Genomic DNA, 26563 nt, shown 5'->3' on the forward strand with positions numbered 1-26563 from the left:
CTCATACATCATTAGCTTTCTCCATATGAACAGTCTGTGCACAAAACATCTTTCTCTGCAACACCCACAGGATCAGAAGTTTTCATCTCGCTGCCCTGTCTAATTCCATCTTTGTTATTCAGTAGTTATATGCCTGCTAAATAAGAAACGACTATAGAAGAAGCACTGGTAATATGACACGCAGTCTGAGGTTGGAAGGTGCCTCTCATCATGAGTCACCAAAGCTCGACTGAAATGACAAAGAAGATGATTGCATAATGTGAGTTTGCAATGAAAACCATGCTTATGGATGCCATATGAGCTGCAACTTCAACACAGCTCAAATAATGAATTTAACATTACAGCCACGGGAAAGTATGAAAAATGATGTTTTCCATGTATTTGCAACCTGTATGAACTCTTCTCCCAAAAGCTTCCAAGTATTTCTAATATGCCTTGGGGAGAATATACAGTGAAACTATCTTAAATGATCTAAAAAGTCCTGCTATTATCATCATCATCATGTAGCATGCTATACTTTATTTAGCAAAATCAGTGGCATTATGGGTTTTTTTAAATGCAGGATCAAATGACTTCTATAGACGACAGAACACAGACTTTTGGTTTGGAAGTGTAAACTAGTTGTTATATACACATCCTTCATGTCTCTGTGATGTTGAGTACAATTTAAACCCATTACAGTGAAAAACAAACCAAAAGGGATTTACAAAGGCACATACAAAGAAGCAGAAATCCATTCATTCATACAAATATAGTATGAATGGGTTAGGTTTAATAATTTTCAAGGGACTCTGATTTAAAAGTTAAAGGGTTTTGTTAAAGGAAAATAAACATGACCTGAGTTGGGAGGCGTAGGTGAGCTAGCATGTCGTACTACTGTCCTTGAAGACATTTTCCCTTTTTTTGCCCGTATCTCAAAATACGTTCAATGAAACTAAAATATTTTAAAAAGTTGTCATCAGTCACTACTAAAAAATAGTTTAGATCCTATTTTTGCTCTATGTAAGCTAAAGCTCAAACATTTTCCTCTGCAGGATTGAAATCAGCAGACGAAGATGACGTGAGCTGGGTTAACCACCTGACAGGAGCAGTCAGCTGACGCACACTGCGATTCTTCTGATATCAAAGTCCCAAGATCGCACTGCGTCACCTGCTCACCACTGAGGTGAGAGATTGAAGGTGGCTGTGGTGCGGAGAGAGTTGGAGAGAAAGAAGGCAGATAACAGAGATAAGTATCTGTTCCTCGTATCACACCGAGCTGCACAGGGTCCCAAACTTAAACCTGGTAGTTTATCTATAATGGGCAATCACAGCCTTTGGAATTCACCCAAACCCACTGGGAGGGCCCCCGTGACAGAGGGCGCAGGCCACTTCTTAAGCCTTAAATCTAAGATGGAGATCCAGTGTTTTGTGTCACGGAGTGTCCCCCTCTCTGCTGTGACTTTTACATGGCCTTGGCTGGTGGCAGGGAGCCTCCTCAATGGCAGGCCACTAAGCCAAATTGATTAGATGAAAGCACTCCTCTTTGAAGGTGTCAACCCCCCACCTCCATCCACGAGCAATTTCTCTAATGGCATCCAGGCAACCCTGTCGCTGCAGAGCCTCGAGGACCAAGACGGGCAGAGATTCAAAAGATTCAGCAGAGGAGCGGGTCGGTCGAGGAATGGACAATTTGTCATTACACTGCAAGTCTGACTTGGCAGGGGGGTTGAAAGTTGTAAAGTGGTCAGAGTGGAAATGGAAAAGAAAAAGTTATCCATAGATTTTTCACTTTGAGCTGAACAAAAAATAATGCCAGTTTTGTAATGGATCAGTGCAATCACTGTGATCTTTTTGTTAGCCTTTTAAAGCCACTCCGCATCAATGTCAGTGTACTTTTAACCACTGTCAATAACACTTGAGCTTCTCCCATTTCCTGATTGTGTGTCCTAAACAAGTGCTGTGGACTTTCTATAAAAACCTAAAAATAAAAAACACAGTAAAGTCAAGTTCAAGTCAAGGAAGAAACACAAACTGGATGTCCGTGTGTGTGTGTGTGTGTGTGTGTGTTCAGATTTCAGCTTCATAGACAATTATCTTAATCTAATTGCAAATTGGAATTGCAATGATCCAAAACAAAACATGCAGACACATGTGGTGTTGAAAGTGATCCGTCCTTGTTGCTCAAGCCCAAACAGCAAAACTGCCTGTTCAGGTAAAAATTCAGTTGCTGTCAGATTAATGCAAAGGAATGCATGTTTCAGTCACACATTTAAGTTTCCCTTGAGTTCCTTAAAGCTGTAGATACACAGCTCATAAAACATCTGCTCTCAATGGGGAAAAACACCATGGTGGACATCTATACTGATGTGGACAGGGTAATGTGTTAGGGACAAATTAATGCCACAAAAAGCCACAAAAGGCTGAATTTAGACACCCAAAAAATCAAAGGGAAATACTGATGTGGCAGATATCATCACTGCAACAACTAAAAATGATACTGAGTAGTTTGAATGACCCCTACGTGCTTGCATGCAACATCGAGGCATGCTCCTAATGAGATGGTTTGACCTGCAACCTCGTGAGACGAGCAGAAATGTTTCAGAGGTTTTCTATTGGATTTAGGTCAGGCGAGCTCATGACCAGTAAATGGTATCAATTCTTCCATCCTCCATGAACTGGCTTCAAACCAAGACCCATCTGCTAGTAAAATAGCTCACTTTTATTATCTTTGGCCTTAAAGAGCTATTAAAACACTAGCTCCCAATTTGTAGCAACACTAGCATCACTGAGGAATGTGCGTTTATTCATATGAAACTTTCAAAAATAATTTTAAACATATGTTTAAAACTAAAGCCAACAAACTTCCAGCAACACAAAGTCAGCTCCTGGTTCAAATCACTGAACTGTGGAGTGAAATTCTTTGAGTAACAGAGAACAGAGCATTCAATTTCGAAGCAAGCGCCATTAAGATCCGGTGTTAATTTAAAGTTTCAGACAGTTTCTTACTTCTGAAAGATTAGAATTTAGTGCGAAGTAGAGGCAGAGGCAGCTCCGGCATCCGTATAATTACGGGAAAATTACATTCATTATTGTAATTTACATCTCATCTCCAATCCAATTATTAACAGTTTGACCTGCATGGCACATGTTAGCATGGAAATCTAAAATGGGCTCCCGAGGCGGTGGCAAGAGGAGGGGTGGAGAACGGAAAGTGAAGCGAGAGGTAGAGTTTTGGGACTGCGGGAGATGGAGGAGGGAAAAAAAACAATCAATATGGCTCTAAAAGATGATGATTTTAAGTAGCCATAATTCTCTGCCTCAGAGCACAGCTGCCAAGGGTGCTGCTGCTACACTTTGATGCCTGATTTGCAATAATGCTGCCAGTAATTCACTCATCTGCATCTCTGGAGGGACCATCAGCTGTCTGTTTATCTCACTGACCATGTACATGCGATGCCAGTCAGCCTGACGCTTAAAACAAGTTTTGAGACAGCAACATATAAAAAGAGTTGATGTGCATTACATACAATCTCCCAGGAACTAATAGGCTGTGTAATACAACCCTGTTTGCAGTTTCTTGGTGAAGCGTCCCCTCACCGCTGCAACAAACAATACATGTCATTTGCTTCACCAACCTGATGACCTCTTTTCTACCATCCTTCTTCATCATCTTGTCATGTTCTCCAAACACTGCTCTTCATAGAAGTAAGGCTCATTACAGGAAACGTTATGTGCAGGAATCAGTTTTTCTGCTTAACCACAATCTAAGATTAGCTATTTATGCAAAAAAACATGCTTTAGAGCATGTTTGCCTTCAGTTAATCCAAAACGCTGCAGCAAGAGTCCTGACAGGGACTAGAAAGAGAGAGCATATTTCTCCTGTATTAGTTTCTCTTCATTGGCTTCCTGTTAAATTCAGAATTGAATTCAAAATCCTGCTCCTCACATACAAGGTCTTAAATAATCAGGCCCCATCTTATCTTAATGACCTTGTAGTACCATATCACCCTATTAGAGCACTTCGCTCTCGCTCTGCAGGCCTACTTGTTGTTCCTAGAGTATTTAAAAGTAGAATGGGAGGCAGAGCCTTCAGTTTTCAGGCCCCTCTTCTGTGGAACCAGCTTCCAGTTTGGATTCGGGAGACAGACACTATCTCTACTTTTAAGATTAGGCTTAAAACTTTCCTTTTTGCTAAAGCATATAGTTAGGGCTGGACCAGGTGACCCTGAATCCTCCCTTAGTTATGCTGCAATAGACATAGGCTGCCGGGGATTCCCATGATGCATTGAGTTTTTCCTTTCCAGTCTCCTTTCTCACTCAGTATGTATTAATAGACCTCTCTGCATTGAATCATATCTGTTATTAACCTCTGTCTCTCTTCCACAGCATGTCTTTATCCTGTCTTCCTTCTCTCACCCCAACCAGTCGCAGCAGATGGCCCTGCCCCTCCCTGAGCCTGGTTCTGCTGGAGGTTTCTTCCTGTTCAAAGGGAGTTTTTCCTTCCCACTGTCGTCAAAGTGCTTGCTCATAGGGGGTCATATGATTGTTGGGTTTTTCTCTGTATCGACTGTACAATATGAAGCGCCTTGAGGCGACTGTTGTTGCGATTTGGCGCTATATAAATAAAATTGAATTGAACTGAAAGTTTGCGTAGGCGAAGAAAGCTTTCACAAACTCATCACCGTGACATCCAAATAAGAAAAAGTGTGGCTAGTATCTATGAAAAAAATCAGCAGAAGGTCAAACAGGTCTTCACAGTTTAATTCATTACTTTATGATTCTGTTCAACAATAATATCTAAAAGGTTTTTCCATGAGATAAAGAGGGTAAGAGCTCCGTATCAGATATAGAACAACACTGAGAAAACACTCTGTCTTCTGTGTAATTCACATGCAAGGCTTTGGAGGGCAGAAATAAGGTCCACACCCCACCATCCACCATGAACACTCAACAAAATTACACTGCATAATGACTACACGTTATAGTATAGTTACAGTCAAATTCTATAGTTTGTATCTACTGTAAAGAAACAGAGCAATCTACAACCACTCTGCAACACTGAGAGGGTTTAAATAAAGTTCTAAAATTTTTCTCTTAAAAAAATGTTCAGGAGATAATACTTTTTCAAATGCAGGAACTTTGATGGCTAGGCTACCAACTGTAAGTGCCTCGATGCATTTTCAATCATCCTGAACGCTGCGTTTTCAATCATTATTTGAGATATTAGATGACCTAAAATTACATACAGGTGGCCTGAAATTTTGTCCATTTCTTTTCATATAGTGTTTCCACTGAAAGATTGATATATTACACTGATACTCAAGGTTAATTAAATAAAAATAATCTCTAACTATCTCAGTCAGACATAAAACACGATTAGGCAGAACAGCGATGTCCATCTCAGTCGCTGTATTTAAGATAGCGGTGCAACGTGAGGCTTCCACAAACAGACATCTGCTCCCATTAATTTTTAATGGATTCATTTTAAGTTGTGGGAATGCTTTAGTTTGTTTAAAGATGTAATTACACACTAATCAATGTATATGAATGAGGACAGTAGTCTTTTTTTCTATTAAATAAAATGTAAACAAGTGATACGTTTCACTTTAGTTTTATTGCCATGGATTCACATGATTTAAATTACACTTAATTGAGCAGTTTGATCTGAATGTGCTAATTTTAAGTCGCTCTTTCAACACACAAACAGTGTTTAAAGCTATAAATGAGTTAGGGTAAAATCGTGGTGGTTTGTGTGAAGCTTTTTGACAGCAGGTCAGACAGCATCACACGCACCTGCTTTTTCCACGCTGTGCCTCTGGTTCACTTTCAGACTGCCACCATTCTCACGTCATTTCCATAAATCTTCACATTCTATCAGGTTGGAACGAGCTTTTGTGTCAGAGCAGAAGAGTAAAGTCAACTGTTCATTCATGTGCACGACTGTGTCAGCCGGCGCCTATATGTGCGCTTTGGCTTTGAACGTCTTAGATGTCCTTTGAAGTTTAAGACAGCTCCGCATCAAGCTCACCGACTCACCGACTTGAGCGTTGCCATTTCCTGATTGTGTGTGCCACGTGTGAGTGCGTGCACGTCCATCTTGCTCTGGCATGTGTGCTTTTGCTCATGCGTGACCAAGTAACCCACTGCGTCTCAGTTCCTTCCGTTGTCTCGGTTTCTACCTGTCTGTCTAACTTAGGGCAATGACATTCCCAGGACACCTTTCGAAGTCTCGACAGACACTCAACTCTGAATAATACACCTGAAGCATGTCAAGTATATTCACACTGTGGTCAGATTGGTGTCAGTTAGAAAAAGTTTACTTTTTTCACATCTGTTTGAGTCAGGATCTCACAGCCCTGTTACAAACAAATTAATAACATTGCTCACATTACTCCAATCCAGAACTGAATGGATGTGTTTTGACAACCTGTGGTCACCTTTATCAACACTGTGTCAGCCAAGGTGATTCAGAACAACAAAGCATAGCATTACCTAAGCAACACAGATTTTTGGGGGCTATAATTTAGTAGCTGAATTTCACACCACAAAATAAGCAGATACCCAAGGAGCTGAATGTAAGCATCAGTGCAGACCACGGTCTGAAATTATTACCTTTTGTTATGCTTGGCTTCCCAAGTAACTTTTAGCTTTCAGACGTCAGCTTTCATGTGCCTGACCTTTAAAGCTTTGCATTTTGAATGTCTGCTAGTGGCATACATTTCCTGCTCGTTCTTACAAAAGCACAGCACAGGCCTCAAGGTACTACTCACACTGATGATAATTTTTCTCTTCTTTGCATCAGAAGGCTACTTTCTCTTTTTTATACTGTACCACTCAACAATGCCAACTACCTTTTGCTTCAAGGCAGAAAATTGACTTCACGCTTCCAAATATTCCAGTCTACAGCTCAAGAACATTTCACTGGTCAAGTAGACCTGAGAACTGTGCATTTTTTTTAAACAGTTATGAATGAATCAAGAATAAAGACAGGTGACAATAACAATTAGTGGTGATGTAAATGTTGATGCTAGACTCACTGGATAGCAGAGCAGATGGGGTGACTTCAATCTCACTACTGGCCTGGTAGGGCTGGAAGGCTGATGCTGAATTCATCTCACTGGCGAAGGGTTCTGGGCTTTGTGTACCTGTGGAACTGGCACTGGTACCGTCGCCTCCATTGTGAGGATCCTGCTCTTCATATATTGCAACCAGCTAGACGGAGAGGAGAAGGAAGTATTTGTATGTTAGCATGTGCTTTGAAGAAAAAAACGAACAAATAGATGGTGCCAATGGCTTGGTAGATGTGTAGACAGACAGAGAGATAGATGGTAGATGTGGAGATAGATGTATGTCCAGATGGATGTCTAAAATCATGTCTAGATGGCTAGATAGATTGATAGAGGTCTAGATGTTTAGATAGATAGATAGATAGATGCATGTCCAGATAGATAGATTTCTAGATAGATAGATGTCTAATATCTATCTATCTATCTAGATATCAATGTCTAGATAAATAGATGTCTAGATGTCTAAATGTTAAAAGAGTAAATAAAACTGCCAAACTGCCACCATGTGAGCACGCTTTTTATTCAGCTAATCTACTACTTTTGTCCCCATTCACAGATATGCATACACACACTTTCTCTACAGTTTAATCTTGCAACATCTGCAGTCATGGAGCATGAGGTGCTCAGGGTTGCCAAGTTAGGCTCCCACAGCGAGCAGCTGCTCCATTCTAACATAGGTGATACGTTGCCACATTTCCCAGGCCAGATAGGAAGAACTCCTCATAGCATCCCATAATTATCTGAGTATAACACACACCACTGATTACTACAGCCAACAAAGAGCAAGAAAAAGACCTCATTTAGGTTAAAGTAAAAAAGACAATCAGCTGGAAAAAAAAATCAGACTGGCCATTGCCAACTCACCACATGTGTCAAAGCTTTACTTAATACTCGTGGACTGAGAGGGATGCACAAGGAGAGAGAGATGAAAGAGATGAAAGATCCCCAAAATGCTGCACAAGCTGTAGTCTTGGAGTGAAGGTACCAATGCCAAGTTGCTTTCATTGCCAGCACAACCTGTTAATAAACCTCTCTGAAGGAGATTAACCTCTCAATCCATCGAGACAGAGCAATCAGGCAGCGGCAGAGCGATAGAGATCGTGCAATACAGGAACAATAGCATGTATATTACAGACATAAGATGACTCCCTTTTATGTCTTGTGCTTCCTCCAGGTCTGTGTAATGGAAAGCTGTGAACGTGGAGGGAGCAAACAGCTATTGTGTATCCCATATCGCATTTGTCTGAAGGTAAAAATAGCACAAGCGTTTTTCTGTGTATTTGCTGTTTTTCATCACCTCAAGTGCAGGAAAATCTGCATATAAACAAGTTTAGAAGCCCCTGCTCTTCTTTGTGATTTAATTCATTCATATGCAGAGGATGATGCTCAAGCGTGCATGTGTTTGTGTCTGAATTTATGGCTCTCGGTGAGTATGCCCATGTGGTTTACTGTTGCTGTAATTCACCACACAATTAAAGCAAACTGTTTTGTTTAGGGTATTTTTTTCCCCTTCCCCTCTCTCTGTTTCCTTGCATCCCAATGCCATTCCTGAGACACACTCCATCACCAAAGGATTTCTCCCATTTCGCTCTAATCGTGTTCCATTTCGATGCTGAAATTACATTTCTGAGGTTGTAAGGGTTTATCACAAATTTACTTAGTGCAAAAGAGAGGCAATCAGAAAGGGGGGGGAAAAGAAAGAGAAAAGGCCTCAATATTACAAATCAGGCAGTTTGAGGAGGTAATATCGTGCAGGTTTGCTCACTGGGAAGTGTGATTATTAAGCAGGCAAGAAAAGCTGCTTTGCTTTGTGTTGAACTGCAAACACAGTTAATAGCCAAAAACGAGGATAAATATTGATCAGTGTGCCATTCCTGCAATCTGAGACTATTTTTAGGGGGGGCTTCTTTGAATGAATTGTTTAAAATTCTGCTCCGTCGGCTCCTTTTTTGAAGTGTTAATGATGAGCAGGCCAGCTATGCGAAGGACCAGAGGCAGCTGTGAACACAAACAAAAGTAGAAGGGCCGTCTCCAGCGGCATTTGCGCCGCCCCAGCGTACAGTATGCGCGACTGCATGACTCATTAGCGACAAAGCAATCAAGCCTCCCATTCATATGTTTCTGGGAGCATTTAGCGATCCAGCAAGCCATCTCCCTGCCAGCTGCCCATTTGAGAGAAGTGGTGAATACTGTTGTTGGTGTTGTGGAGAAGTATGATTCATTTTTAAATACACCCCAAATCCCCCTAATTAGGTCCACTTTGCAGTGACGCACAGTCTTTCACCAGACACTCTAGAGAGCACTCTGCTGGTATCAGACACGTACAACTAAACTCATTCACACACTCTCCGTTTCATAATCAAATGGGTCCGCATTTATCCCGCATTCAATATTTATGGGCTCTTGAAAGTGCTCGTTCCTCCCTTCTACCCAAGAAGACATGTAAAGTTCTTTTTCGTACACAAGCTGAGGGCAGAAGCATCAAACTGCTGTAGGTCGTCCAACTTATAAAGCCAAGAAGAAGAAAAAAAGAAAATGCAAGAACTGGCTGATTCCCAAACTAGCAGACACATCTTTTGCTTTTTGCCGTGTCCGTTGTTGAGCTGATCTATTCACTGATACTATGTTCCATTAATTCTTCTATAAGTAGAGTACAGCTTCCTTTAAAAACGGCTTTTTCAACTATCTGACCTCAGACGGATGCAGCTTGCACAGCTATCTGTGTTTAATTTAAGTCTTTAGCAGCGATGGTCATAATACCACAATAAGACGATTGGTTTTTTTTAACTGTACTTTCTGCATTGTGTTTACCTGCAAGGCTGCAACTCTCATTTCTTTTCCAGAAAGGTCAAGAATTGCTTGTAGTCAGCTGTTTGAGCTGTGACCCAAAAAAAAACTACAATCGAAAGGTAGAAAAATGAGCTGGCAAACGGCCTAACCTGAGCTTTTGTTTGACTTACACGGTTATCATCAGTACAAAGTGTCTTTGGAGTACCCAATAAAGAGTCCTCGCCTTCCTCCCGCTGCGCGAGGCCTTTCCAGCGCCACCGTGTCCTCTGTCTGTGCTGTGGAGAATGGGACACACTTGGCCAGAGGGAAAGCTGACGCAATTCTTGCTGTTGACGGGACAGAGCTCAAGCGGCAACACACTGAAAGCCATCACAAAAACGCTTTCCCTCCATCTGGGAATTGGTCACAGCCACTTTAGAACTGAGACGATTTCACTTTTCACTTTTCTTTTTTTTTTATTCTCACACTTTCCCCCCTGTGGCTGCCGTACAGCGGCCATGGAGTTGCATTCAGAAGTTTAAAAAATAAGAGGAAAAAGTTTTTTAGCGATGAAGCACAGACGGGAACAGCATGGCTAATTGTCAAGTGGCGTGACAGCTGAGGCTGAGGATTCAGAACAGATAGGAGGGAAGAAGGAGGGAGGCTGGAGAAGAATTTTAAAAAGCCCCTGAAAAACAAGATGCTATAACCTATCATAAAACAGACTTTTATATGATAACCAAAAGGGTAGGGAGAGAGGAACGAGAGAAGGCGAGCACATTACAGGATGTGAGTTGAAGAAATGTTCCAGTTTCCAGTCTCAGGATAAACTCTGGAGCGATTTGAAAAACCTATTTAGCTCCTACCTGCTTCAGTTGACAGAAGCGAGGGAAAGAAAAGAACTGAACTGAGTCTTATTTCATGGGCCTCTCTCTCTCTCCAGTAGGGAGCTACAACACTGCCGCTACCTTAAGCCCCCGGAGCAAGGCTGACACTCATCCACTCTCAGCTGGTTCCACTGACTGTCACAGCAGCTGCCAATCAACCGCTATCTACCTGGATGCCTGAGGGCTGCTGGAGAGAGGCAAGAGCAGGGGATGGCGAGAGATGATGATGAAGGGGGTGAGACGAGGCAGAGGATAGGAGAAGGGAAAGAAAAGAGAGGAGTCGGATGAAGCCGGGCATTCTCTGCAGTCTGGGTAGAAGATGTATTTGGAATTTAGAATTTCCATATCTATAACACAGAGAGCACTGAGACAGGGCACCGAGAAAAGAAAAAAAAACAGAATCTCAGGGAAGCCTTTCATGTTGGCCTCCTTTGATCTCTATCCAGCTTTTGGCAGCAAGGTGGAGAAGAAGAAGAAGAAGAAGAGATGGAAAGGAAGCGGCTGAGGAGGGAACGAGGAGCTGTTTTGACAACCAAACCCCCCCTCCCTCCCAAAACTCCCAGATACATCCTTCTACCCACCCACGCACCCCAGCACCTCTGATCTGTCATGAAGCCCGGGCATTAGGAGTGGCACTGGTACAAAACAGCCGTCCCAAGTGCTCACAAAGTGGTGCTCCGAAGACACAAGACAACAGAGGTTATTAGAAGTCACGGGGCAGCACTCGCAGTGCCAGTGAAAACATGTAATACCTGCACTGCAATGCTCTGACGCTAATCCATATCTGCCACGGCAGCTTTTTTACAGCCCAGTGGAAGGGACGCCTGACACGAGTCAACCGGCGGCAGCCCCCCCATCCGCTCAATCCACACCTTCAATTAAAGAGCACATCCAAAGTCGTGCCAGCCTGCAACCTGCTGTGAATATTTATTGCTGTAGCTAAAAAGTCTCCCCTTAGAGGAGAGATTATTTATTCATTTGTCTTACTTCCCCCCCGTTCCATTCACATCACATCCAAATGGTAAAATTCAATGTGAATCTAACAAGTACTGCTTACAGCTTAAAGAATAGGCACATTTGTCTCCTGCAGTTGGATGTGTGCGTGTGGATGTCGCTCCGTGAAAACTTCGCATATTTGTTATGAGATGAACGAGGGAAAGATTAACACTTTGCTCAGTGCATTATTCAAAATGATAAATGAATGGATGCCGCGTTGTTATGCAATGTCTGCGGTAAGTCATATATACTGCCTCTGATAGCACAACACCACACACCCCCACACCCACACCAGGTTTCATCTCCCCTCCCTATCATTTATCATCATTTTATTGCAAGGGCACCAGGGGCGCAAAGTTATTACGGGTACAGTAGTGGTGGAAACTGTGAAAGCCACTTACTCCACCAGAAACTCCAAGGACTCGAAACTTGTTGAGTAATAGCTACGAGGCACCATCCCTCATCCACGCGCCAACCATCTATCCATCCACCTGTCCATCTACCGTTCACCTCACTTGACATGCTCATTTAGTCATGAATCCCGCATGCATCCATCACAGTGTACACTTTTTGATCATGTATTGGCATGCAAACAGATCTTAATACACCAATGACGCATCTTTCGCTGCTGAATCGGTGTCTTCGTTTTCTCATTTGCCTTAATGCACTCCTCTAAGAGAACATGTGTCATGGTTTTGGGCTTGGATCTGAGCTAACCCATTCAAAGTCCAAAGACACACAATAAAACAAATTAGCTGAAGCATTAGATGAACAACTCCCATGTTTTGTTAAGCAAAATTATTAATGGAGTCTGGCGGAGGGTAATGGCTTCATTTTCTTGTTGTAAAGAGTGTACACTTAAAACGCTATTGATTTCTAGTGGCTAAAATCCGTTTTACTGTCTGCTGCTGCCAGTGTCCACAGCAGCATAATACTTTTGTTTCTGCTTGTGGGGCGGGGGGGGGGGGGGGGGGGGGGGGGGGGTGCTTACCACCAATCTACTGTAGGTTACACACTGACACAGAAACTAAACACAGAAACAAAACTATCCCAAAATAAATGAAAACGGGCTACCTAGTTATTATATCGTTATAAAATACAGTTATTACTAATTAAAAATGAAAAATATTTTAAAATGTTTTCTGACTGGTAAATGAACTGGTTTCTATTTGGCGCTTTTCCACTCTACCTGACCAATCACAAGAACTTTTATTTCTATGCTTCCTAGCTAACATTCGCACACATTCATACTCCAGTCGATGCATCAGAAAGCAACAGGTTGGCAGGCGAGGGATCGAACCGTCAACCTTCCAATTAGTAGTATCTCCTGAGCTACGGCCACTGAAAACTGCACTGGTGCCAAACTCCCAAAAATGACGCAACCCGCAAAACAGAAATTGTTTTATAACTGGATGCCACAGACATTTTTTCCCTCCTCATGTCTTCTGACTGTTTTTCTACTAGGTTTGCATTTGGCTACAGTCAGTGTCACTACTAGTAGCATGAGGTGACACCTATTTTGTGTGTGGAGAAAGAGGATGAGCACTGCCAGAGTTACAAAATGACCTCCAGCTGGAGGCAGATGTCCGTGACTAAACACAGAAACACACTTCATCAGGTTGTCCTGAGGGTCCGATATCCTCTATTAATAATAATAATAATGGATACTTTATTGATCCCCATGGGGAAATTACTTGTTTTTCTCTGCATTTGACCCATTCACTCAGTGAAGCAGTGGGCAGCCCACTAAGCAGGCGCCCGGGGAGCAGTGTGTAGGGATGGTACCTTGCTCAGGGGTACCTCAGGGTAGCCGTTAAGTGGATTCGAACCGCCGACCTTCCGATCATGGGGCGACCACTTTACCTACTGAGCTATCCCTGCCCCTGCTCTATTGGGCCAAGTGCTCACTGTTTGGCACTATGGAGCCTGATTGGCATTTGCAATAAAATAGCAGAATTAGCAGGTCCACCACTGGAGCCCTGTGCTTTTCACAGACGGGAGCAGGTTCACCCTGAGTGACAGACATGAAAGGATCTGGAGAAGCTGTGGAGAACATTATGCTGCCTGCAACATCATTCAGCATGACTGGTTTGGTGGTGGGTCAGTGATGGTCTGGCGATACATGTCCACGGAAGGACATGCAAACCTCTATAAGATAGGTAGAATGAAATCCTTGGACCCATTTTCAGACCCAATTTCACTGCAGGTTGATAAAATTCCCATCAAATGATATGGCGTCCTTTTATTCCTAAAACATTACCCAGTCCGTAATAGTGAAGATATCCAACATGACTTTTTCCCATTGAGATCTGATGTGTTTTCAAGTGTTAACTTTTTTGAGCAGTGTGTTTTGTTTACAGTCTTCTCACCAACCTTGTTTGCCATCTTGGGCATTTGCTTTGAGGTTTGCTTGTCTTCTTCTAACACTTCTCCTGTGTTCTGCATTTGCGTCTTTTAATCTGGACCCCTTCATAATGTGACCTTTACTTGTAACTTCTTTTTAACGATTGACTGAAGGCAGCATTGTACTTGCACAAACCTTCCTCCTCGTATGCCAGAGTTCTCACACAGCTTTCAATATTTAATCTTTTCCCCCCGTCCATTATTTCTCACACACACCATGTGTAGAGCAAACCAACAAAGTGCTTAGTCCTGTAGTTTTCCTGCTTATTAAGACCATCAAATATTCAGGGAATAAGTCTCCAGCACTCTGGCCTGCCATCACTAGCACTCCAAATAACCCTCAAATGGCACCCTGCAGCGCTTTAGAAACATATGCATATTTCAGGTGCTGCCACATGGGGTTGATACAAAGGAAAGAAGCTCCCCAGAGGCTGACTACAGCAAGACCTGAAATGATGACACACACCTCAAAGCGAATGTAACGTGTAAAGACGGTGCAGCACAAGGATGAATCGCCTTCAGTTTAATGTTTTGCACCCTCAATTGAAATTTGAATAAAAATATGAACTTCAAATACATGTTAGGCTTAAGATTATTCAGTTGCAGTAAACATTAAAGCGTCACCAAGACTCACTACAATAGGCATTAAGTTACATGTTACGACGCAAGATTATCAGCTTTCGGGAAAAGAACAGTCAATTTTGCTCCAGTAGCAGACCTGCACAACACAAACATCCTTTCTCGCTTAACGCAGTGGTGACACGTGAGGGCAGAGGAGGAGGGCGGTGGGAACGAAAGGCGAGGGCAAGTTTGTATGCCAGTGTGCAGGAAGATGACAGGCTTAAAGAAAAATAATCCCTAAACAAGCAGACGTAAGCCCCGAGATTGGTTTACGCCGCCGTACAGGCTAAAAACATTAAGTCATCATTTCTTTCACTTTTTAAAGGAAAGTAGCTCGACAGGTATTCATGACTTGAAGGGGGGAAAAACCCCACTAGGTGGGAGGGGTGTGGAAGTGGACGAAAAGGCAGAGAGAAAATATACAGAGCAAGCAAAGTTTAACCAGATTAGAGACTCATCCCTTTTCAAATCCACAAGGCTAAATTCCCGTCCCTGCCTTTGAAGTTTTCCTCCGCGTTGGGGAAAATGAATTCACACATATCGGGCCGCCGTGAGTGTGAGAACTACCTACGCAGTGCTGACTGAAGGGAAAAATTCCTACGACACCCCCGATACGTTCTTCCGTGTATATTAATACCTCATAACCCTCTGGTCGCATGTTTCAATTCAACACCATTCAAGTCTGGGAAATAAATTTCACTTGTCTGAGGGCACACACACACACACACACAAAAAGGTCTTTGCTGCACATCTCTGGGAGTGGAAAAAAGAGAAGCAGCGAGGAGGGAGCAATACAGAAGGAAAAGTGATGACATATTCATGAAAGCAATTAGGGTGGGTGTCCATAAGAAAGCAAGAAACACGATAAGCATCTTATGGGTTGAATTGCCATCAATCACCTGACAGTAATTAACACTGTGCAGACACATGAAATAATGCTGAACTAATCTCGTTCCACCAGCCAGATACACTCTTAAATGTTATCATATTAATTATCCTATTCCAGTCTAGGTAAGTGGAAATCTTTGCATTTTAGAGACGTTTTTTTTTTCTTTATTTTACCAAAACATCATAAATGCAAAACTATTCTTGTTCTGTTGCTTGGGCTCCCATTTGTTCCTTTATACGAGATACTCAGGCAGGCTGCACTGAGAGCACATGCTGTACCCAAAATAGTTTGTGGAGTCTAATCATTTGTTTATTGTATCCTCTATCGATTTTCTTGCCTTACTGTATTCATTTTGCTGTCTAAACAGAGCGGCTGAGGGCACCTTCAGGTGTTACGCCCTCAAACTGGTCTTAAAGAAATCAAATCAATGCAATGAACCTAGCTGCTCTCACGGTCTTCATCCAGCCCACCCCCACCACTCTGTGCACATTCCCAATCTAATAATGCCTTTCCTCCCCAGCCTTGATTCACATGCAAAACAACAGCCAGACACTCTGTCTAGGGGGTGCACTCACACACACACACACACACACACACACACACACACACACACACACACACACACACACACAGAGATAGAGTTATGTGAGCACACATACCTGCCAAGGCACAAACAAACTGCAGATACACAAAAGCACAAAAGTCTCAGTTTATATATTAGTATTCTTCTCCCAAAGCATTAGAAAAACCCTTAGTCTAACAGTGCCTTTCAGAGGGAAGTGCCCTTCAATCTTTCATTGGTTATGCACAAAGCTAGGAGGGGGTAATTAAAAACTCTACATCCAGGGACCTCGGCACAGAGAGAGAGAGAGAGGACCAAGAGAAAAAAGGGAAAGCTTCAAACATTTCAGGCCTCCCTGGTGAAAAGAGATGGAAGGAATCAGTAGTAGAAAGTGGAGTGGAGCAGACAGAGAGGGAGGGCCTTATCCTTGACAAGGCCATACATCCTCTGTTGTCAAGGCGGATGGAAATCAGGTAGTCATACCTTTAGCGAGGCCAGAACCAATCATTAATCAGAAATATTTCACTTTAGGTTTGTCATATCGTATACGCTTGTCCTAAGTGCTTAAGGTATTATATGTCGCAGCAAATTAATGAAAACATCTAAAATCTCTGGCTCTCAGAGCACGACATCAATAGTTCCTCATGTGTTGGAGAGATGCAGTGCTTTTGCTGTAACTGCACAGGAAATGTTGTGATGGGACAGGGTGCTTCTGACACACATTTCCAAACATACTAGTTGACTTTTGGAAGCATACAATATTTCTATTTGTGCACAATAACATAATAATTTAAGAAAAATCAAACATTACCAGGGTCAACCTTATTAGCCCACTGTACAACCGACCTTCTTATTGCACAGTGCTATAACTTTGTAATGCTCAAAGCTTGCAAAATCAAGCTAAATCAGAAGGTTAACTTTCTGTTTACACACAGTATAATAACTTCAATCAGGGTTTGAACTGTCACCGGAAAAAGCATCATGCCGAAAACTAAAGAAATCAGTTTAGACTTGAGAAAAAGAATTGCTGATGCTCACAAAGGAGGAGATACAAAGTTATCAAAGCGTTTCCAAGTGTCAAGAACTGGAATGAGAACTATCATTAGGAAATTCAAAAAGAGTCACGCAGTACAGAGCAAGTCTGGCAGAAGTAGGAAGCAAAAGATTTCAAAGACTCTGGAAAGAAAACTAGTGAGAGATGTGTCTAAAGACACCAGAACAACTTCCAAGACGCGGGCGAATGAGTTAGCCAAGTCAGGAATTATAGTCTCAAAGAAGACAATGACTAGAACCCTGCACGGGAATGGACTGCGAGGCTGCAGACCAAGAAAACCTCCACTTCTGCAGAAGAGACAGCTTCAAGGAAGACTGAAGTATACTAAGGATGACCTATAGAAAGATTCTGCATATGGGAAGTGTTTCCGTTGGTTATATGAGATGAAACTAGAGCTCTTTGTAAACAAAGATGCTACTTAAGTTTGGGGAGAGAGGGGAGAAGTGTACAACCGAAAGAAGATGGTCCCCACAGTGAAACACAGTGGTGAGGAATTTCATCATGGTGAAAGGAATCATTAAGAAAAAAATGAGTCTTGGTAGTTCCTCTGTCTTCTAAAATGGCAACAACTCAAAATGTTCTTAGTGAAGAGGTGCCTTCAGAAAACCAAAGTGAATGTTCTTCACTTGTAGCCTGCACAAAACCCTGATTAAATCCCATTGAAAATCTGTGGGATGAACTGAAGACCAAGGCCTGGTACACCTGAGGAGCTTGAGAGATTCACCAAAGAAGAATAGGCTGGGCTTGCTCAGGAGACATGTGTGAGACTTCCTGAAAACTACAACAAATGACTGCAGGCTGTTATCAGGCAAACAGAACACACAAGTGACTATTATCATCGGGGGGGTTTGTTTCTGTGTGCAAAGTAAAATAAGCATCCAAAATAAAAACTAGGATGTTTGGAAAAGCTGTATAAAAAATTATTTGCTGTTCATCATCTCATTGAGAAATCCTTAAAAAACTGAATTTTCATAGAGAACGTTAACAATCCTGTCGTCATCTGAACATACATATGTATAGCGGCTATGTGAGCCAGCATTCAATATGACACGAAGACTGAGATTTATATACAGTTTTTAAATTGGGGTTTTTGCATCGCTCTCGGGTGGTCTTCACCCAGTCACCAGGGATGGCCTCAGGTGAGTTGCCTAATACCCTGAGGCCATGGACCAACAACAGAGGCTGTACGTGTGCACAGACTATTTTGCATGCAAAGGTAAGCACTTTGAACCTACATAAAGTAGACTTCAAACCAAATGCCTCAATGTGCTTAACTGCTGAGAGCAAAAATTACGTGGAATACATTATATACACAAAAAATAATTTCATGTGCTCTGTTTCTTTAAGCTGTTCATTCAAATCACATTTAATAATAATGACATTTAAGGAAAAAGGCAAGACATTGGTTAGCAAAAAACGAAATAAATACATAACGTAAATTTAATTTCTAAAGCACCAAATCACAACGGTCACCTCAAGGCACTTTATACTGCAAGAAACTGACCCACCGGAGACAAAAGCCCAAGAATCAGAAAATGCCTGGTGACGTTGGGTAGGAAAAACTCCCCTTCAACAGGAAGAGAACCATGCTGAGGGAGGGCCAGTTGACCAGTGAAAGGGAAGATATAAAAGAGGAACACAGAGAGAAAAGCACAAAACGCAAACATTCAATCCGTCATCACAAATCATGTGTTTAAATTAGTAACGGGCCAATAAAATTGCTAACTGGATATCAATTTGATACTTTGAAGTTTAAATGTGCAACAAACTGTGTAAAACTGCATTATTTGTAGAAAAGCAAAACTGAAACGTTCTCATTAAATCTTATATATCCAGGGTGCTACGTTAAAATAGACTGTTACTTACAACTCAAGTGTAACTAACTGGCGTGTGTTCACCAGCCCAGGAAGATCTAACAAGTTGTGCTGTCCATTATGAAAATGTAGTACCTCAGTTTTTTCCAAGCGTGACCCAAAGTACAGGCTAAACTCTAAGATATGATGAAGGTTTTAACTTCAGAAAACCTCAGCTATCACCTTCTAACCAACAGCAAAACACTTGTAATATAATAGGTGTCTCTAAAATGTGAGGCTAGCCACATGCTCAGTTTACGAAGCACAGCAAAGGAGTCCAGACAGTCCCTAGTGGAGACTCATATTTATTTCCTTATCAAAACAACAAATACAAGCCAGGACTGGCAGACAAGAAGAGACACTGGAACACCGCAGGACCTTATACCACACACACACTTACCATCTCCTTCACAATAGTTAAGATATCCCTACCTAGCTGAGAATCTGCCAGTGTCCTGACACTATGCTAGTCAGCTTGTCAGTCAGTATGGCAGCTCAGCCCATAAATACATCAGCTACTCAGCAGTTTAGTAAGCCAACAAAACCCAACTATTCTCTAAGTAGGTAAACCAAACAGTCGATGTGTTATCTAGTAAATCAGCAACAAATATACCAGTGAACTGTGAGCCCGCCAGTCAGTAAGCCAACCAGTGACCCAATCGCCCAGGCAGCCAGCAAGGAGGTATCCAAGTGCAGCTTTACAACCCACTATTGGCAATGAACTGAACAGACATTGAGCACACACCCGCACACACATACACTTAGACACACAACTAGCCAGTGGGGACAGCACTGTCATTATCTGCCATCTGCAGGCCTGAGTGGCCTTAGCCTGGAGGGGAGAGGAAGCAAAGAGTAGGGAGATGAAGCAGGGAGAGAGGATGCTTGTCCGTGCATGTGTGTGTCTGTTTGGTGGTGGAGGGGCTAAATACACAATGTGAGAAGAGACACGCTCTCAATAACACACCGAGACAAACAGGAAGACAACAAAGGAATGGCTCTGTGCCCACCAGCGAACATACAAGTTTTCTTTTTGTGTACCACTGCATCTGACAAAACACCACCGCGAGTGTGTTTGCATGTGTGTGTGTGAAGCTTACAAGGCTGGTTACCACGTGTGTCTATCTCACCAAAAATGGCCTTAACATAATGCAATTCTGAAGCATTTACGCATTTATTAATATTGTACTTGTTTGTGCGAATAGCTGTGCATTAATAATCGAGAGTTCTGCAAAGGTAGAATCCCTCTACAGGAAATGCAGAATGTAAGAGGGTGCTATCTGAAGATTTCAAGACCAGCGAGAAAACTCAGTGCAAAAACTTCAGACTGAATAACAAGGACACAGGCTGCTGAGATTTTGAGATTGTTTTTCTGCTGCTTCTACCTCTCCCTGCTGTTTCCGTGGCTCTGGCCAAGCGCATCGCCTTTACAGAGCTCTGCACCTTCACGGAAGGTTGTGGAAAAAGCGAGCCTGTATATTATGGCACGATGCAGTCAATTTTATTTAGAAGTCTGAAAGAGAAATCTTGAAGGCAGAGACGATGAGAGGACTGGAAGATTGAAGAGAAAGAAAATACATGTAGAAAAGCAGCCTACCAGATGCACTGCCAAAGATGTATGTGTGTCTAATCTGCTTCCTCTCAAAAGACAGGTCAGCACACTATTTGTCAAAAATAAACTAACACTGACAGCTTTTGGCCGTTTCATAAACACTACCACATAAAAACCCTGACAGCTAAGAATAAAATCAACTCACTGCATCAATGTTTGCTTGGAAAAAACCCATGCACCATGCAACCCGAACTGACAATCCAGCTGTCTCGCAAATGCCAAATCTATTCGCTCAAGCTTCAAGACAAACCCTCGAGTCAAACATATGAAAGAGTAAAACCATTTCATTTTGTAGCCCGTCATCACAAAGGTGAAACTTTTCCGCAGGTCCCCCCAATTCACAATGTTTTGTCTCCTAATAACCTTTTTGAGCAGACTTCTGGATCTAAGCTCATCCCCTCTGTTCTTCCCAACTGCAGGTTAGAGTCTTTGCAAGGCAGCTTGTGCCCTCTAGTGAATGCCACACTCCGAACCTTACAAGTTATTATGCTCTCTTTCCTCTGCTCACTTTTTCAGCACACACTGGCAATGGAAGGCAAATGCTGTTATGAAATATGCTGTGACTTAAAAGTTGATGACAAGGTTTAACAGCTGGAAATCAGGTAAGTTATATACCTCACTCCCCCCAAGATGGGACATAAATCTGGTCATTGGTCGGAGTTACTCAGTGTTTCAAGCCCCACTAAACCTTCTCGCTAAGGAACAATCGGCCCATAGCCGGAGCGCTACTAGTGATCTCTGAGAGCACTTTAGTGTTAAAACGGTCAGTAAGTCAAACAAATGAACACTCTGTGTAAGAGAAGGGACGAGAGAGCATGGTGCGCCCCTCCCTGTGCATAATGGGAGGTTACGCGACGGGGTGTGGGGGTGCATGTCTGGGGAGTGCTGCTGAACTCCCGTAACCTCAATTATTCAGCATTAGGCCCCAATATTGATTTCCTGTTGGATCGACTTACTGAGTCCCCGAGCGCTGGGACGGTGACATGCTATAGCCCCTTCCCTTGGAGGGATCTTTAAGAATGGATGGATGGACGGGAGTCTGTTAGGGGGAAGAGGGAAAAGAGATCCACGCGAGGAGAGGAGGGGTGTAATTAAAGATTCCCCTTATCAAGGATGTGATAAATGAAGATGCTACAGCTCATGGAATAGTTAGTTTGCGAGAAGCCAGGGGAGTGATTAGTTCAGCTTGATGACCTTGGGAAGAGGGTGACACTGCTTAGAGGTCAGAGGGTTCCCATGACTGGGCCTCCTACTAAAGAAGGAACAATATTTATTTTGGCTATATTTACGTATGTGGCTGTCAGATATGGAAGGGATAACAGGCCGTTTGAGATTATGGTATTAATACTGGTGTTGAGGGTCTCAGGGTGTTAAGAGTCACTTTCTCAATCTGTCATCAGTGCCCAAGTTTTTCTCCCCCCCCCCCCCACACACACACACACACACACACACCAGCACAATCAGCTGGGAAAACCAGTCATGTGCTGACAATGCAGGAATGTGTTATCACATTAATAGAAGAAGGAAAAATGTCTCCTTCACAGCCACTGCAAACCTTGTCAAATGTAGGTCTGTCTTCTTCTGTACCTGGCTGCATGGTCGGACATGGGTCAGGTTCCAAATAAAACAGATGGCAAGAGTTCCTTTCTGCAGTTTCTCCTTGCCCCAACCTTGAGAAGCTGTGCTGGGCTAAGCACAGCTCTGATCTGGGCTGAGCGGGTTTGGAAGGTTGAAAACCGGAGGGGGGCCAAATCTGAGGCCCGGAGCCTGACGGAGCATACGCTAATTGAAGGAGGCTGAGGTGGATGAGGGGCTTAGAGGATTGAGTGGAGGTGACAGTGCGCTGCAGTCGATCACTTCTCACTTGAATCTGGTGTACTCCTTCTCTTGGTTAAGCCTGAACTATGCAATAAATGTTTGGGAAACTGGGGTGTTTATTGAACCTTTGAAAATTATTTTAAAAATTCATGCAGATGATGTAGATGTGTCAAAAAGCCTTGGTGCTATCATGACGGTATAATCCCATTTGCAGAAATTATCTCTTGTTCCAAGCATCTCTTAAAAGACACCCCTGTACTAATGTTGAACCGGACTTTTTTGTTTTTGAATTCTAGAAATATATAATTGACACATTATGAGTGGGTCTGCTCAAGAGTTTGCTTTGAATCCTACATTTCTCTGATCAAGTGCATTGTCAGAGCATGTTTTATTCTGCCAGGTCAATGAAACGGTTGATCACAAATGTTGATCTACTTCGGAGTGGTTTTAGGATGCATGTATCACTTACTTTTACAAAATGAGAACAATCCCCACACAAACGATCTTTTACTTGAATGATTACAGCTACTGCAACAAGAAGCGATGATGTGTCTTTTAACATTAAGTAAAATCAGTCAAAACTGCTTGAATGTGCTGATTAAAAAAAGAAAAACTGATCTCGCTGCACTGGAATGTTGCGGCAATTGACACAAGCTCCATGGCAATCTGTGGGTGTGCTGAGGGTGGGTAAAGGGTGCAGGGGGTGAGATTGGGGTCTTGGCAGTGTGTATTTAGCTGTTGGCAATTCAGCTCCACCTCCTAATCAACCCTTAATTGGCAGTGTTGTTGACAAGTTCGAGCCGTAGGGCCGGCCACAGTGCCTGTTTACTGCTGTCTCCTCTTTTTTTTAAACTGCAAACTCAAAGCAGTGTGCTCGACACACAGATGACTACACGTCTGCCTGAGCAGAGTGAGTTTCCCGTCTGCGTTATGTGTTGTGTCGATGTTTCTGTGTTTGTATGTGTCAGGTAGAGCCGTCTTTTGAGCTGCGCTCATATCTGATGTAGTAATTGGCAGTAGAAGTCTGTCATGACAAATGATGCTGCTTTGCTGCACTTCTTAGTCAACAGTATAGTTTAGAAAAAACATAACAACAAGAAATTACGCAAATCATCTGAATATCAACAGGTAAAGGTCAACAGTAAAGGTCACTGTAGATACCACCTGTCAACATTTGGACTTGGAGTTTGAGACTTAGCAAAAAGTTGTGAGTGTTGCAGCCCACAAGCAGAATTCATACAAGTACACAACACTTTACTTTGGCAGAACTGCATAACAGAGGAGCTGAGTTCTCCAAGTTCAGGCCCCCCTAGCACTCAGAGGGTTTTAGAAAACACCAAAGAGATGTTCAGCCACGGGATGAAGAGGGAGATAAGGAGAGGTAGATTGAGAGGTAAAATCGAGATCTGCACTTCACAAGATGGCAGAACTCGTTGCGGGCCCGCACATGAATGTAAATGAGCCGGTGGATCACACTGTCAGACACTGGCTCTCAGGGGTGGAGAGGAAAGGCTCCCCACCTCTTTCCTGTCCATAAATTGTGCATCAGCACTCAAAGTCTGTCAGAACTCTATGACATTCATGCTTTCTTCATTTAAATATTGCCTCTTGTTCACTTTTACTGCCTATCATTATCTTTACCTTTGTTTTTCTGTTTATTCTCTTGTTCTTGGTAAAAACGTGTCTCTAACCACTTCCTCTGCACTCTACTACTGACTCCATCATCTTGAAATCTCTCTTTGTAACTGATGTACATCAGTTTTTTTTACCTGCAAGTCTTTGCAAACTTCATAGTATGAATACCGAGCGATAAATGAGCTTCTCCACTGAAGCCTTACAGTTCATTTGAAATGCTATTAGACTGACATTGCCAGGCAGCCAGTGCCTGACACGGTGTAAAGGACCACAGCTAGAGGTGTGAGAAAGTGATTATAGCCATTTGAGAGTCTATGTTTGTGTATGTGTGTGTGTTATTTTGTACTTTAAACTTTGAGAAAAAGTTTTGTGATTCTTCTCTTATTGGTGGATTTGAGAAATTCATTTAATTAAAAAGAAAGGATGCAGGTTCAATCAGCGGAAGACCAGAAATATTACCTCTCCATTGTCTCCATTATAATAGTAGTTATTATACGCTGATCAGGCATAACATTATGACTACCTGCCTAATATTTTGTCGGCCCCCCTTTTGCAGCCAAAACAGACCTGACCACTCGAGGCATGGACTCCACTAGATCCCCGAAGCTGTGCTGTGGTATCTGCACCAAGATGTTAGCAACAGATCCTTCCGTTGTGAGGAGTGCCTCCATCAACTGGACTTGTTTATCCAATACATCCCACAGATGCTTGACTGGATTGAGATCTGGGAATTTGGAAGCCAAGTCAAGAACCTGTCCCTTCTTTGGGCCACTTTTGATAGATGATGACAACTGCAGAAAACCCCACAAGAGCTGCAGTTTTGGAGATCTTCTCACCAAGTCCTCTAACAATGTAGTCCTTGTCAAACTAGCTCAAATCCTTAAACTTGTCCATTTTCCTGCTTCCAACACATCAACTCTGAGGACAAAGGGTTCACTTGCTCCGTAATGTATCCCACCCACTAACAGGTGCCATGATGAAGAGATAATCAGTGTTCCTCACTTCACCCGTCAGTGGTCATAATGTTACTTCATCAGAGTGTATGATGCCACACTCGAACTGTAACATTTCCAATCTCCTCTTATAGCTGATTCCAATTTCATGCAAATAACCTCCCATGAATTCTGGCTTGGTGCAAAAGTAGCTCAAGGAAGAAAAAAATAAAGACAGAAAAAGCTTCAGGCAAAAAGAAAACTGTTGACTCATACTCCATACTCCTAAGGTAAATGTTTCTGGCCTGCTCAGTTCCACCACCATGCCAACACCAGCTGGAGATCCATCTCCCCCTCTGCTGCCCACAGCTGTAACACCCCCCCCCCCCCCCCCCACACACACACACACACAGCCCTGCTCCAAGCCTCCTTAGTAAAGTGAAGCATACAGCAGCAGGAGCTAAAATGTAAGTTCTTCTAGCAGGTGGACAGCTGATCTGCAGAGAAAACAGGCCTTGGCAGCTGGTATGGCAGCAGTGTCTTGAGATGCAACAAAAAACCCTCCACAGCCTAAGCCACTCCTTCAGAAGATGTGTAAGCTGCAGATTTCAAGTCAGAGTATCAGCAGGTTTCTCAGCAGGGAAACAGCAGCCTGTGACACCCCCATGACACCCACTACAAGAAGTACATGTAAACCTGTCCATACTTTGCTATAGCCACATAGAATAAGGCTTTTAGGGGGGAAAAAATAGAAGTAAGCTGCTAACCAAATAAGCTTTCATGTTGTTGTTTTTCCTGTGCAGGTATTTCAAGCTCTTAGTTCCTTGACCTTCCTTAGTTCCTTTGCTTGAGGAGTCACTGAATTGGGCTGATCCTCTACTACGCTTCACTTCTGTTTTGACTCTAAAATCTTTTATTTTGACCTCAGTTGCAGAGTAAATACTCCAAGATTTGTTATTTAGAAGATTCAACATATACTTCTGCTCAAACATTTTCTAAAACAGCACCTTCAAATGACATCTCCATAAAGTCACAGCAATTTGACACTTATGTAGCAAAATGTGATGTTCTTATCAATTGTGTGATAATGTTTCCACCAGTAGGTGTTAAGTAAGTTTTATAAAAGACTTGAGGAATAAATTCTGCACATGTGGATGAGGGTTACTGTCAACCAGTTTCCTTTCATTAAGAATGAGCTGTGTGTGTTTAATTTTAACTGTCCTTGGAAAATCTGACAAACAGTAAAGCTTTATATCTGCACCAGCCTTCAACAACGGCTTATGAGCTTAGTTCAGGTAGTAGTTAAAATCCGTCTTTAATAACCCAAGTGAATAATTTTAAAAAGGTACAGAAAAAGAACAAGAAAATGTGTGTTTGCATGCTACACTTTTCTCTAGGGCCACCTTGGGGACAACATAAGCCAGAACACCTCTAAACAAGCCGTGACAACACCCAGGCCACACCTCGTTATTTATGCACCACA

The 26563-nt window shown here is 42.6% G+C and overlaps 1 protein-coding gene across 2 annotated transcripts in view; it reads right to left on the bottom strand.

The window, feature by feature from the left end:
- The window catches only part of LOC146661639 (partitioning defective 3 homolog), a 357664-nt gene that overhangs the window by 240990 nt on the left and 90111 nt on the right, over positions 1-26563 (bottom strand). For both annotated transcript variants that reach the window (XM_085418158.1, XM_085418157.1), the window contains exon 3: positions 7020-7194. In XM_085418158.1, coding sequence (XP_085274284.1) covers positions 7020-7194 — 175 coding nt within the window. The remainder of the gene's footprint in view (positions 1-7019; positions 7195-26563) is intronic.

This window comes from Rhamphochromis longiceps, linkage group LG9 (assembly GCF_057381845.1).
Source record: "Rhamphochromis longiceps isolate RC_006_pf linkage group LG9, R_longiceps_female_GT1.1, whole genome shotgun sequence".
NCBI classification, from domain to species: Eukaryota; Metazoa; Chordata; class Actinopteri; order Cichliformes; family Cichlidae; genus Rhamphochromis; species Rhamphochromis longiceps.